At 46.4% G+C, this 14,908-nt stretch overlaps 1 protein-coding gene across 20 annotated transcripts in view; it reads right to left on the reverse strand.

The window, feature by feature from the left end:
* The window catches only part of Rg (A kinase anchor protein rugose), a 341,646-nt gene that overhangs the window by 7,506 nt on the left and 319,232 nt on the right, over nt 1-14,908 (reverse strand). For 15 of the 20 annotated variants that reach the window (XM_076772516.1, XM_076772499.1, XM_076772472.1 and 12 more), the window contains 13 exons: nt 12,634-12,736; nt 9,722-9,837; nt 5,656-5,768; nt 5,435-5,575; nt 3,342-3,461; nt 3,031-3,183; nt 2,890-2,962; nt 1,755-1,939; nt 1,144-1,363; nt 990-1,070; nt 704-871; nt 358-621; nt 68-264 (listed from right to left, as the gene is read on the reverse strand). In XM_076772516.1, the coding sequence (XP_076628631.1) occupies nt 68-264; nt 358-621; nt 704-871; nt 990-1,070; nt 1,144-1,363; nt 1,755-1,939; nt 2,890-2,962; nt 3,031-3,183; nt 3,342-3,461; nt 5,435-5,575; nt 5,656-5,768; nt 9,722-9,837; nt 12,634-12,736 (1,934 nt within the window). The remainder of the gene's footprint in view (nt 1-67; nt 265-357; nt 622-703; nt 872-989; nt 1,071-1,143; nt 1,364-1,754; nt 1,940-2,889; nt 2,963-3,030; nt 3,184-3,341; nt 3,462-5,434; nt 5,576-5,655; nt 5,769-9,721; nt 9,838-12,633; nt 12,737-14,908) is intronic. The other 5 variants (XM_076772567.1, XM_076772576.1, XM_076772489.1 and 2 more) reach the window with 1 other exon arrangement.

Below are 14,908 nucleotides of genomic sequence, written 5' to 3' on the forward strand. Positions count from 1 at the left end.
CTGAAACAAATGAAAATCTATGTTTAGAGCATAAGTTCAACGATGAACCGAAATGCGCGTAGCATACCTGAAGATTATCGTTGTGAGACTCGTGACGAAGACGTTTCCCGTTTATAGTAAACGCTGCTATGTGTCCACGTTCGTAATTTACCACGATGACGCCTTCTCGCGACATGGCGATGTTTTCGGGCGAAGAGAATCCATTCGGGGCCTCCAACGACCTCAAAAGATCGCCAAAAGTCGCGTGCACTAAAACGGGTCCATCTGTAAAGAACAGCAACTTGTTAAACGTCGCTATTATTGCGTAGAATGTCTCTCAAGTTGATAAAATCTTGAAGAAGATGCATAATTACGTACAGTAAGACCCGGAAACAACCAAGCCCAATTCGGCGGATATAACGACAGCCGTCACTGGCTGCTCGTGTCCGGTTAAAGTCGCTCTGGGTGCTGGAGCTTCGCCTTCTCCAACGATTGTCTGCGTTCTGGCGTTCCAATGCCACAACAAAACGGTGCAATCCGCGCTTCCGGATGCTATGTAGCAATCGGAGGTGATATTGCATTCACTGCGCGACAAACACGTGACGACTCCATAGTGGCCAAACACTATTTGCACGATCTTGGCTGTAAGAGAAGAAACACATCGATTTCCATCTTACATTATCGTACAATTTCTGTTTCGGGCCCTTTTGCTCGACAGCATTACCAGTTTCGGTGGAGAACACGCGGAAACTGTTGTCCCAGAAGCCGCAAGCGACCAGGAATCGACTGTCCACCGTGGTGACGAAGCAATTACTTCGGATCTTCAGTTTCTGGCTGAAGTTGTCGCCCAAGTGTCGGCGCAAAGCTGGGTTAGAGCTATTCGCTGCTTGCGCTGCAACGAACGAATCCGTTGTGATCGAAATAAGTATTACTTAAAATACTTAAAATATTTCTTCGGTAATTATTGAATTAAACTGAATGTTAGAAGGATAAATCCTCGTTCCACTCACAGAGAACAGGATCCATGGACAGCGGTTGGTTCGCTGCTTGGGCTTGCGGAGTGTCCGCGTAGCTTGGCGACTGCACGGATGCTGTAATTTAGCTGGGCGTTAGTGGGATAATTAATTCGAACAGCAACGCGTTCCACGCGTCTGGCCAGCTTACCAGCGTAGTTGGTGTTCCATCTGTTGACGGCGAACTGCTGGCCAGTGGTGACCGTGACAACGGACGGTAACGGAAGTTGGGGATACGTATTGGCCGAGATGTGGCAGATAGGTGAATTCGATGGGAACTTAATGGTCATGCACACATCGTCCGGGATGCTCGAGAACATCATCGGTGACTGCAACACGGGTGGCAACGTCTTTTCAAACTTCGCGGTACTCTTCACGTTCGGAACGTTTGAACAGAAAGAAAAGCGTGCAATTGCACGTATGTATATACATGACTTTGATCGATCTGATGAACGCACTGTGCGGATAGCTACGCTGGAGGTCCACGAGGTAGAGTTCAGAGCACGAAACAGGATTCTATAGGACGTTTAATTACTTGCGATCTTAAGTACTTGGCGAGACGTTACTCTAATATTAGCAAAGTACTCTTCAAAACTCATGCCATCGAATAATCGTTACAAGCTCTACCTTACGACGAAGGTTCCTCGATACTAAATACCTACAATACATTGCACGCTCTTCTTTTCGCAAAGTTCTACGAGATACTAAATATCGACGACGCTCGTGAAAAGCGTGGAGTAGTGCGAAGTGAATATAGTTTACCAAATGCATCGCCGAGCTACGTGGCGGATGGGGTTCCATCAGCAGCTGCGACGGCGTTTGACCAAAGTTTCGTATTTGGTTTTCTATGGCTTCCCTTATCAGTGAGTCTGTTATGGTATCCAGGTCTACGCTGCCCTCGTACGTTAAATAGTAGAAAACGTTTGTTGCGCGAACAGCTTCCGGACCTTGAAGAGACAGAGCAATTTCACTCGCTGACACGATATTCGGTGCTTCTATTATCGGTAAAATTATTCCAGCCCGAATTCAATGGTCCACGCGCTACTTAATTGTTTTGGGAACACGATTGACCCCTTTCGCTGAATACAAAGTAGATTCTTATATCACACAAACGATATGGATGATGGTTTCGGAGTCAGGGCCGTGGATCACTGGCGTACGAGGAGGAAAGATGAGGTACACAAGCGTCACTATCACTAGCGGAATAGAAATCACAGTTTATTTCGAGTGGTCCGGTCAGCGGCGATACGACAACTGAGCTCAGTATCGAAGCGTTTCGGCTCGGTGCGATTCGAAACCGGGAGCAAAAAATTTGTCGCACGGTAAACACCGGTAACCGTCGAGACGGCAGTTTACTGGTCTAACCGTCTCGCGCGTCGCGTCTGTTATTGTCTTAATAACGGCGAATCCGAAACAGCCGCTTTCTAGGGTCTGCTGTCGATTGCTCGTGGCCGGTATTTCCGGCTGTAAACGTGTTACGTATTAGGGGTGGCACGCATTGTCGCGCCCGGCACACGTGCCTAATTGGTTGAGACAAGACAGAGAGGAAGCTAACTAAAAACTAATTCCTTCCATACGCGCGGCGAGTGCAGCCACCCTCTCAGCTCCGGGACGGCAGCTTCTTCGGGGAAGCGCCGGATATAGAGGCGCCACTGACAATTACCATCGGTGGAAATCTAATTTGACTCGACTCCGCGTGTCCCAACACCCGGTCCAGCTCTCGTATCGCTCGCGCCATTGTCTGGACGTTATATCGTCTCAATTTATGCGCGTACTTCTGAGATTTCCCATTGTGCAATTTATTTTAATTTCCCCATGCAACGCGTCTTATAAATATCTCGAAACTTTCGTTATTTGTTGCCGCATAAATACAGAATACTTTCGATTACTGACTCACCTTTCTGCTTGTAACCGAATATCAAGTCGATCCACTGATGTAATTGACAGGACACGAATTCCGACTCGAGAGCCTGTTGAATTTAGGAAACAAGACGAATTAAATTCGATATCGAGCCGTTCCCGTCGAACCATGACGTACCATTCGATTAATTCTGATAAATTCCTCGGGAGATGATGCCCATGGAGGTAATTCAACGTCCCCAACCGAACTACCGTCTTCCTGCCTACCCAAGCGATACCGATTGCTGTTTACCAGCATTTCCGGTAAGAAAAAGAACTCGGGAATGAGCTCCTGTTAACAAACCGAGTAATTTATTACTACGTTGTTCCCGAACGCATCGGGACACGGTACATCACGAAGAATTATTCTCGGACAATAACAATAGACGCGAGCATCCGTTGCTCGTGGAACTGTAACTAATAAGTGCAGGCATTCGAAACGAAACGAACCTTCACGTCGGAAGTGTCCCGTTGGCAATTCTTCCAGGATAGCGCGATCGAGGAGAACAACCGATTCGGATGATCGAACTTGCCGCCTTGAAGAGCCAGGAACATCGTCGTCATCGGCTCCTGAAACGTTAAAACAATTATCGTATTCTATTTTTATCTTCTTCTATCCGAATAACTTCCAGAAAAATTCCCTTCTATGTCCTCCGTGCCGATAACTTTTTGATCTACGTGTATACTTGATCAGCATCGTCGCTAACAATTTATTTTTTTTTGGTTGTTTAACGATTGGTGGCATCGAATTAATTTTATTTTCTTGCTTTGACTTTTAAACTCGAGCCTCTAGACGTCATCGATGGCAGTCAAACCTGTTTCCACGGGTTTATTAAGCAAATGAGTGCGCCATATAGGAATCAATTTCGTTACGCAAATTAAATCCGAGGCAAAAGTTGTCGGGCAAGCCTTCCTTGGATAACTTTTATGTGGGGTTTCTCAATTTACGAGGTTAAGGAACAACTTTTCGAATATTCTTAGAATTTCTACATATTCTTCGCTAAAATACGAGTCGTTTGCATTTTGAAACATTAAAATCCTCCAATCCGTTCAGGAGTTATGATTTTTTAAACATACGCATGACATTTCACAGATTATAGCTTCGGTAAGGAATTTTTTTTCTCTACTATAAATAGATACAATATTACAAAGGCCATACAAAAATTATATGTATCAAGTCTCAGCCACTAAGCAGAAGATGCAGTTCTGACTTCTCGAAAAAGATACTACTTGCGCCGAAAGGCTTCGAACTTCATTCTAACAAACACGAATGGACGAAACAAAGGATCGTCGTGCAACTGCGTGCACCCTCGTGAAACCTAAAGGTAAGCATTTCCTCATGAATAACGGACAATCTTTGACCCATCGTACCCTTCGGACGCTACTCTGTTATATGGTTTCGCGCTTAAAGTCCTCCGTCAGCCGTTCGTTCATCTGACAGCCTGATGAATGTTAACAGAAGACCTCCCGCGATCGACGTCCATTTCGCTCGTAGGCGTACGCGAACGACGTAACGTGATTTACGGTCGCGGACGAGATTTTCGACAACTTGTACACAGTAAGGATCGCCTACAATGAACCGACGGCGCGTAACTTCGTTGCTCTTTTTCTAGAACGGGAACTTGAGCTAACGCCGCGGCCAAGGCCGAAAATAGACCGAAAGAGACAACGAGCTAAGCAGTTATAAAACAATAAATTGTTTATGACGCAGTATATCCTCGCGGGAACAGCGGGGTGTTGTCCGAAGCAAAGCGGTAATAAAATGCTTATTGACGATTTGCATGTAAATGCGACGGATAATGCTAGCCCATTCGGGCCAAGCAGGGTCGGACATTTACATGAAATTGAATCGCTGTCGGGCGAATTCGCGCGGAATCATCATCGAGCAGAGACGATACGATCGATCGTGGAACGCGATAAAGCGAGTCGTGCAACGTCTGTGTATTTCTTTTTCTCCGTCCCCCCTCGGATCGTTTCGACCGGGCAATAACGCGAAAATTAATACAGTCGTTAACGTAATAGAAACGCGAAAGCTTGAAAGCGCGGCGCTCGTTCGCGCGAGGAACCCTAAAGAAAATGCAGCTGAAAACAAATGCACATATTTAACGGGAAGGCGGGCTTCGTTGACTCGGGGGCGTTCCGACGCCCCCAAATTAGTGTGCAGACACTACCGAATGCGTCGCTCGAATTTATGGTTCGAAGTGGACAGGTTTCTTAAATAGACGGTCCAAGAACCGAAGATTGTCGGGGTGTGTTCCCCGGGCGTTTCGAGAATGTGTCGAACGATCCTTTAAATTAAGTCTTGTTTACAAAATGGCAAATCAGTGGCTACCGCGCGCTCGGTGTACTTTCGTAGAAAATAATTAATAAATAATTTATACAATATTTAACTCGTGGTATTCTGCGTGCACGGTTCCCTCGGAATTAAGCTGTATCCTCGCCAACTGGTTGCACATTTATATATTCTAGATAGCACTTATAAAAAATTCAGGAACAAGACTTACTCGACTACTTAATACGTTCTATATTTATCAGGTGCTCACCACTCGTATCATCCAGTTCAAGACAAAAGCAGCCGTGGAATAGTGTGTGCCATAGTGGAAGGGCGGTATACTGTCGTGCTCCCAGCCTTGAAAGCGTTCCTCGAAGTAAGCCCTTCTGCTCGGATTCAATGCTCCGATCGGCTATTGGGAGACACGAATAGGTTAAAATAACATACTCGAGTCGTCGAGTGAAACATAAAAATTAATTGGCGTTTCTCTACCTTGGACAAGTCACGATAGTTGCTGGGTAAACTGAGATCCAGCTCCTTCGTCTCGTAGTTAGTCAACACCCATGGGAATACGGGGTACTGGTTCAAGTCGTTGTACGTTCGACCTGAAACATTTACCATAGAAATTTACCGATTACTTTTAATATTTCTGTTAACTCAGTCGCGGTTATATATCACAGTAAACAATAATGCAAAGTTTCGATATGGATCGGTCAATGTCGAAGGGAGGGTGCGAAGTATTCTGCCTAATAAGAGTAGCTAAATGGTGGGTCTCGCGTGTCGACTCTTTCGGTCGCGTGGACCAGTCCTCTCCCGAGACGAGATTCCTCGTCTAAAACTCCAAAAATAAACGAGCCATCAGCGTCTTCCTTTTAATGCGTATAATCACGGGCCTAATTTTTTGTGAGCCCCAACCGGCGGTCACTTTTCTTCCCGCGCCACCCTCTGCCGCCACGGTCTGTGACGGACGATGAAAAGCGGGTGGTACCCGGCCGCCTTCTAATTCTATTTTTACGAAACGCACGCCACGGTTTGGCTCCCGGTGCAGGGAGAAACGATCTCCGTTTAGTAAGCGCATAACTCAGACCGTGACGGCTAATCGTTCCTGAAATTGTCACTTCTGGAGGTCTCACTCTTACGCCCCCGCCCCGTACGCCCCCGGAATCCCGTTTCGAGACGCATTAGTGACGGCATCGCGGCTGCAAGCCTGACTTCGTCTAATCTCCCCAGTCGCTAATTAAAACCCGTCAGCAAGTTTGTCAGAGGACGCTCCTCTCGTCGCATCGTTTACGTACGCGTTTAATTCGTACTATTCTAGTGCCTTCTTTATTAGCGAACCGAACGTCGTAGCTAATGATATTATATTAAAAATACTGATAAAATTGTCAGATATTCGATCTCAGAATATTCAGAGGAGAAGGATAACCGACTGTTTGGTCCTCGCGCATCAGGATCGCGATTCCCAAGCAAGGAGGATGATCGGGAAACGACGAAACAGCGGGTTGGGCCGTCTCCAAGAAATTCACCGGATACTCGATTCGGCGGCGGTGTAGAATAAAAAAGAAGGAAAGGGAATAAGGACTCGCGGCAAGGCGGTCGGCGCACAAGCCCCGTCGTTGTTACAATGCGTCGTAAATCGTGACGCTGCACGACCGACGGTCGGACGTAAATAATAGTAAGGCCGCGTTATGCATCAAAGTGATTATTAATGGTAGCGTCGCCGTGAGTGAGCGCCCTCGGGACGCTTCACGACAGCGGAATGTCCGCGACACACGCGTCCCCTTTCGTCTCCTCCCCTTCTTGCCCGCGGCACATCCTTGCTTTTTACTCGCCTCGTCTCCTCCCTCGCGATCCTCCGGGAACAACGTTATAATAAGTGCTGGCCGCGACGAGAGGCTCGTTTTTAACTCGCCACTCGCCGAGATTTAGAGAGACGGTCGCCAACGCCGGAGAAAAATCGGCAGGAAGCCCGACGAAATGGCGTACAGCTCGGGTACGTCGCCGCGGCGACTTGGTTCGTTGGTTATTGAGATAGAACGACGGGGAAATTGTCTGGAGGGCCGTACAGTGCCCGGCACGATGGGTAATTTAACTCTTTCGCTGGTTAACGAGACGACAAAGTACGGCGAGCGACGAAACTGACTATAAAATTACAGCTCCAGTGATATTTTATTCGATACTTGTATTCAGTTTCTCGCAGGCTTGATAATAATAGTACTAATTTGTGGTTAATAGAGACATCGAAAAGCGAGTTTATATTATTGTAGATCTATCAGATTGGGTCATACTTTTCCAGCCAGCCTTCGTAAGGCTTGTGATAAAGCAGAAATTACTCGACGTCCGCGTTCCACATACTTCTGGTACCGCATTCCGCTTAACCCGGAACCGATCTTTCTCCTATAACAAATATCCGAAACATTTCTGGTAATCCACGTCGATACAATTAAACAAACCAAGAAGTCTAAACGTACCGACATTGCAAAATTTAAATGGCGTAGTGATAAGTAGCCATTGTTCGCGGACATAACGAGCATGCGAGCAATGATACGAAGAGACGTCGTAACCAAGGATATATGCATGATGTATGGACCAGTTTCGATCGAGAAATCGTTCCAAAGATTCCATTGCAGCCGCTGTCAGTGCATCGAATGAAACGCGCTTTGCATTAAAATTTTATTTCCATTTGTCATTCGTTGTTTATTGCTGAAACAAAAGTTTACTCCGCGCTTTGGTTCTATTATAATTAAATTTCGATCGGCGCGAGGCCTTTTCACCGACCGAGAGCAAAGATCGAAGCCGATGGAGCCGGTGGCGGCGTGCATCAGCGGTAGGTGCACCGTGCGGCGCACACCCACGCGAACCGGCTCGCGTCACGACACGCAGCCTATCATATTTACATCGGGCTGGCTGTCATTAATTTTTAATAAACCGATGCGACCGAACAAATAAACGAACGGACTGGATCGCATGCGGGAGCCTGGCAGCGGGACCGGTTCGTTCTCGCAACGCGTTCCCCCGCCGGGCCTTGCCCAATTGCACCGTACGGCCCACGCCGCCGTCTCGTTCCCCCACCCCACCCACGGGCCCACATCCCCACCAGTCTCGCGGAACGACTATTTATTCGCGCAATTAATATATAACGCTCGTAAATACACGGCCACCCTCCGGCGTCTCGCGGCGTTTCTCGTCGATATACAAATAATTACGCGTCCGCGATGATCCTCGTCATTAAGGGGGCCCGATCGCGCGTGGGCCAGCATAAATTCTCCACTTACATAATTCTCGATAGGCTTGTTTACGAGCGGCCTTTAAACGATTCGCTATTAGTGTCCGCGAGCGATCGTCTTGGGGTGTCGCGATCGTGATGATTTTAAAAAACTAGCGAAATATCGTAAACACGAATCCCGATATAATTCTATTTCTGTACTTCTGATTTATGACTGTCGCTGCTGTCGTTTCCAACTAAGGTAGCTGTCCGTGGGATTAATCTGGTCTTAACACGTTTCCTCGCGTTTGAGTTTGATTGAAATTTTAGAGAAAAATCGCGATCGTATTGCAGGAGATAGGCCAGGAAGCAGTCAATTTCAGTAGAGAGCAACCTGCTAGGGAAACTCGTTTCGTCGAAACAAACTGGTCGCGGAATTTTTCCCCATAGACGATCGGTGAGGTCTTAGTAACTCACGTTGGGCTCGCAGGTGTGTCAGAAATTTACATCGAGTATTTTAATCCGAGTCGGAGTGGGATACTTTCTACACGATTGGTAATTCGTTGTGCTCTTCTGCTAATGCAGAGCCCAGCGTGTTTATACTTTATGATTACACGTTTAATCCAAACGGGGGGTCCTAATACTCGTCTCCTTCGATTTTAATAAATCGATTTCCGTTAATTGCTTTCCCGTTTGTCTCGGTAGCTATCGAGAACGCGGATTCGTTTACGAAAGAAAAATGTCCACCATTCGCGTAGAACGTTCGCACCCTCGAGCTCGCTGTTTTCCGGAATGGTTGATCCGGTAAAAAAAAGAAAAAAATAGGTAAGGGGCAGGAGTCTCGAGTTTCGGTGATTTAGCTCCGCGACGCGAAACACAAAAGGGTGGCTGATATTAAACCGAAGGAGAAACAAAGGCACGTTTCCATTCGGCTGGCTGCGTGGGGAAGCTGAGAGCGCCGGTCCCTCGAGGAGAGGATTACCAGGGCCCACGGGTTGGGGATTACTCGTATGGGGTGGCTAACGGAACACGGAACCTGATTGAGAACATCCCTAATACGCCGCGACAGATTCCATCCGCCCGTGTGCAGCCCTGGACGCTCCCTCCTTCTTTAACGTATCATTTTACCTTCGTCCTCTCTTTTTATCCTGCTCGGAACCGCCGCGAAATCGAGCGACGATCGACCGTCCGCAGACGTCGCATTTTCTTTCCGCAACCGGTAAGCCGATACGATTTTTTAGATCGACAAGCATCGATGGTGCGGCCAGAAATTTAGCAAAGGGTGTGCTCTATGCTTGATTTTTGAAACATTCGAGCAAAACTTCACTCTAATGTGAAATAAGTTTGGCTTACCTGCAATCGTGTTCAAGAACATCAGGTATTCGAAGTTCGATATTTCTCTGCGCTGCCACTTTTGCGTCATGTTGGAGCTTCTCATCAGCTGTCGGGGCGACATCATCGACGCCCTCCTGGAAGAATAGTGCAATTTTTACGGTTTTAAATATCAATTTGTATCGCACGTAACCCGATCGAAAAAGGAAGAATCACCGACGGTACGGTTACGCGTTAAACAGTCAATGCACTGTGCAAAGGGATCGAAGACCGATGTAATAACTTATTCATGACTTTCAGGCCGAATACGTGACGCGTACGTATGACTGATATATCAATACCTGTCCAAACAATCCGCGCTATCTGCTCATCAACGAAGCAACACACAGATTGATCGATGCGTACGCGACAGAAGTTTGTGGTAGGAAAGTCGTCGAAAAGAACATTAGCATATACGTCACCATGTTTGTCAGTATACTTGCAATTTACATCACGGAGATCGTTAATATTCTGTGCTAACTCGAATTAAATTATTTACAACGTGCGATCGAGTACGTCTCGGAGGCAGCGTTTCGTAATCGATTAGAGAGACAACCAACTCCAAAAAGTTATGAAACATTTGTTCTGCTCTTCTGGACACTGAAATCGAGTTCTCGATCGTCTCTAAATGTGACAGGAAGAATTTGACACCGTTATGGTTTCCCATCGACGCGTTCTCCGGAGAAAAGCTGATATTATCAATGTTTCGAGCGAACCGGCGTTGCGTTTTTCGAACTTAATTGCTGAAGTTAATTGGCTGGCGGAACGAATGTCGATAAAGATCCAGATTGGCTCTCGTGAGCAATTACGATAACGCTCAACAGTGGCACATCCAGTAGGAGCGATAGACGGAAGTAAATGCACCCTCTCTCTATGGTTATTAATATATACTCTTAACCACTACAATTTTTTATGTGTTGCAAAATAAGATCAAACTTTAAACGACTATATTTACGGTACACTATGGCATGTTCATCTAAATGAAAGGTTAAATTGATTGTGAAAGAATTTGTCTCCGTTAATTTTGACTTGCACCCTCGTTTTTCAGTTCCTGCACGAGCCACTGACGTTCGATATTTGTGGTTCGATTAAAGTTTTATTAGAAAATAGATGAATTATAGCGGGTAACGTTTCAACAAATATATTTTTGCTCTCGATTTGTGAAATCTGCTACGTCGGCACGCGATTTGGTGCTTTGCATTCACGTCGTAAAATTCAGCGAGGGATTTTACGCACGCCAACTACGCTGATTTAGAATTTATACGGGAGACTTTAACGGGCGTACGCAGTGAACGACATTAAAAGTGAGTAGTACGCGACAACGACCGGATGTATAAATTCTAGGGTTGCGCGCATCTCGCACAAATCTCGCGGAACTATGAAAATCTTTTACGCGATTTAGAGGCAAAGGAAAATGGGACATTCTTCATTTTATGTCGCGTGAAGATGGCGGAGATACAGCGAACTTGGCACAAACGAAAACAGCGTGATTCGTCAGAAAATACGTAGAAAATATATTATTTAATAGGCAGACTTTCAATGGCGCGGTAGTAACGCCATTTTCTTTTCGAATTCGATCGTGAACTCGACCATCATCGAAGGTACGAAGGGAGCATTGTCGGTTTTTCCAATACGATCGACGTCGTGGCACATTTATTTTTCTCGCGACGCGAGCGTGGTACGGAGCGTCACGACGTAGATGCACGTTTTATATACGGATTATTTTTGCTAGCCAGGAATCTCCCTCGGATCAGACGTCGGAGTCGGCCTCCGTATATTTATGGTCGGCGTATCCTTTTCGCCGACTCCCTTCTACAGGGTGCTACAGAAAAATACTAACACTTATATGGAAGTAACTTTTTCGGGGAAACCAAAATTACACGATATACCATAACGATGAATGTATTTCGTCTCGAAGAAATCGCCACTGTTGCTAATTTCATTCTTGAAACCATCTACAAATAGTCTTCGAATATTACAGTAAGAAGTTAAGAGATTAATGAGAGACACATAAACAGAGTATCGTGTTACCAATTCTGATTTCTCTGAAAAAGTTACTTCCATATGAGCGTTAACATTTTTTTGGAGCACCCTGTATATAGGAGTGCTTTAATGGATGGATCGAAGCGCGGATCGCGAACCTCTGTGTTCTCGCCGCCTGTCCTCGTCGAGAGCTGCGGGAGAGTATTGGTATCGAAGAAGGATACGACCCAAAGACGCGGATCTTTGCGATGATTTCAACGTCTTGTGGTTTCAATTTGTTGCTCGAATTAACGACGATGCGTTTGATCGACAATTGGGGAAACCTTTTAGCAAATATAAATGTGTTTAAGGAACTATGCACGAAAATATTGCTAAGGTTACAGTCTCAAACAATAAGAAAACTTGGAATCTTAATATTTTATAGTATTGTTCTTTCAAAAATAGCTAATTAGAGACTATCAATATTTGAGGATCCGTTCGTATTCATCGTGCCCTAAATTTGAAATCTGATGACACCCAAAACGCGCTGGTCCCGTACGTGTCCACGTTATCATAAATTTACGTCGACAAATCTCATGTATTTATATTATTCAAGAAAAAAGCAATCGGGGGGGAACGAGTATCGGTCAATAAAGACGAGTCGAGCGACACGGTGCATTCCTGTCGTGTTAACGCTACCCAACGTTACCCTCTGTCTACGGGATTTTTCAATATCTATCCTCGCGTCCTTTATCATCCGATCTCTCCGAACATTTCGCCCGGACAAGAAAGCCCTGGATCCGATCCTGATCGCGAACGGAATCCTGCGGAAGGGGACAAAGAAAGAGCGGAATGCGAGGAGCGTGTACCAGGGTGAGCCCGAGGCCGAGATCCCTAGATCCAGATGTTGGTAAAAGGGGTTCGGTCCTTACCTAGTCTGCGGAATCCCGTATTTGATGCCCACGCCGACTCGCGGTAGCGCCTTGATCACCTTTTTCACCGTCGCCTGGTCCGGGAACGCGAACAGGATCGAGGCTGTGGACAAAAAGGCGTTAAAGTGCGGATTATAAGCGAACCCAATTTCGACGACGGATCGTATGTCAATCATTCGGGAAGGATGGCGGGCAAGGACGAATTTCTTACTCGCATCGCCGACTCTGAGTGGCTAGGCAGTGGTTCGGCCAGAATCCTTCCAACGCGTCGCGAACATCAGGGACGGGCAAAATGCATTTCAGAAACTATCGCTAATACGGAGAACGAAGCCACTTTCGACTAGTCGAACCGTGAAAATTACCTCGCGAGAAAATTGGCGCAGCATAAAGCTTTTTCAAGAGGATTAAATTCGTCGCTTAGAACAAATTCAACCGGCTTTGCACCCACACAAACGCCACGCGTTACGCCGTCCATCTCTCGTGCTTCTACTTAATCAAAGAACATGATTCATTGAAAGAGGCTTCGGCGTTGGACGCGCACCGTAAACGCATTTAGGGCGCGAAGTTAAATGCGGAAATATGAAAAGAGGATACGCGATGGACTTAATTTCACGGCTTTAATAGCATCGGCCGTGGCTCCCTCGAGAGTTCAAAGGGTAGCGTGCGAAGCGACAGTTACCATAAATACTTGCGTGTAATTTATGTAACTCCGAACACAGGGCTGGGGATATACGAGTCGGTCTTAATCAAGGAAGAAGGGAAGCAGAAGGCGGGATCACAGGGAGCTGCGAGAGTCAAAGAATCTCCTAATCTTGTGTTTTCACTGCCCATTAGATGGCCCACTATGCCACTCTGATTATTTGCGTACGAGTAGAGAGCATCTTGGAAAATGATTCTCTCGAAAGGTGGCCAGGATAAATGAATAAGTCTGGTCGTAATAATAAGACCACTAAAAACTGTATATTAGATCTACATTAGGAACGTACCTCTCTGACAGTGAAATATAGAATGGATTAAGCGTTCTTACAGGACTGCCTCGGCGATGCACTTAAAATCAAATGATGCGAGGATGGGGGAAACTTGGCTAAATCATTGCGGATCGAGCCCACTTTTATTTCAACATTTCGGGTAAAAAGTATCCCGAGAACACGCAATTAAGAATCTTGCACGCCGTTACGGAACATCTTACAGTTCGCGTATCCTCTCCGCGTCTTTATAGCGTAGAAATAAATTAACAAAGTTAATCATTGGCCGCGACCGACGATTAAAAGTTAAGATTATACTATATTCACGGGACGTCGTAACGATCATCGTCGCGAGCACGGACGAGAAAAGAGGAGGATTTTTCTCCCGGGCGAAATTCAAGGGTGCAGCCGTCTCGTAAAGATCCATGGAAGTTGCAGCGTCGTTCGGGGCATAAAGTAGCTTGTTCGTATATTTTTATTGTTTCAGGATTTATCACGGCGCGACAGGAGCCGTGGCATTTTAGCCGTGCCCGTTAACGAACGCGCGCGCGTTTCCAGTAATTTTTTAATGAACGACGAAGGCTCCTCGCAGGGATGACACATTCCGCCTGGGACGTTTCACGACGCATCGAATGTCGAGATCAGATTAGAATCGAGGGACGGCCACGGGGATATTTATCTGCGCCCGTGGAGAAATAATCAGCGGGGATTGCGGCCCCAACGGCCAGGTATAAGTAATTCTCCCACGTTTGTTTAAGCGTACGCAACGACCGACGATCCTCTTCAGAGGAACAACTATATTTCAAGCGAAACCGCCGCCGCGGCGTCCCGATGCTCCACCGGACCCGAGGAATGTTTTAACACCTCACAATGAAATCGAGATAACGAAGCTGCTTCTTATCCTTCGTTTTCTCGTTCGATGTTTCTCACTGTGCACCGAGCGACCAGCTTCTCGTAACAGTTCCAACAAGAAATCGGGAAAGAGTTTAACGAGTGGACGATAGCGTGTCGTTCGAGTCGATTTCATTACCTACTGTTCGCTACTATTTGTTGGCTTGGTTCAGTTATATTTATATTATTTCAGAGGTACGTTAAAAATTCGATTCGTTAGTGGACAATGATGGCCGAAGAAGGGAGGACAGGTGGAATCGAACGATAGGTCGCGAAAAAAGGGATGCCGTAATGCGGGCCAGATATTTATTGCGTAAAAAGCAAACGGGGGCGCACACCTCGCGGCGCGCTCGGGATTCCGTTTCCAGTTTGCCAGATTAGATCACGTCGTGTGAAATAATGCAGAAAGGCACGGGCGA

The sequence above is a fragment of the Colletes latitarsis genome, chromosome 1 (genome assembly GCF_051014445.1).
Source record: "Colletes latitarsis isolate SP2378_abdomen chromosome 1, iyColLati1, whole genome shotgun sequence".
NCBI classification, from domain to species: Eukaryota; Metazoa; Arthropoda; class Insecta; order Hymenoptera; family Colletidae; genus Colletes; species Colletes latitarsis.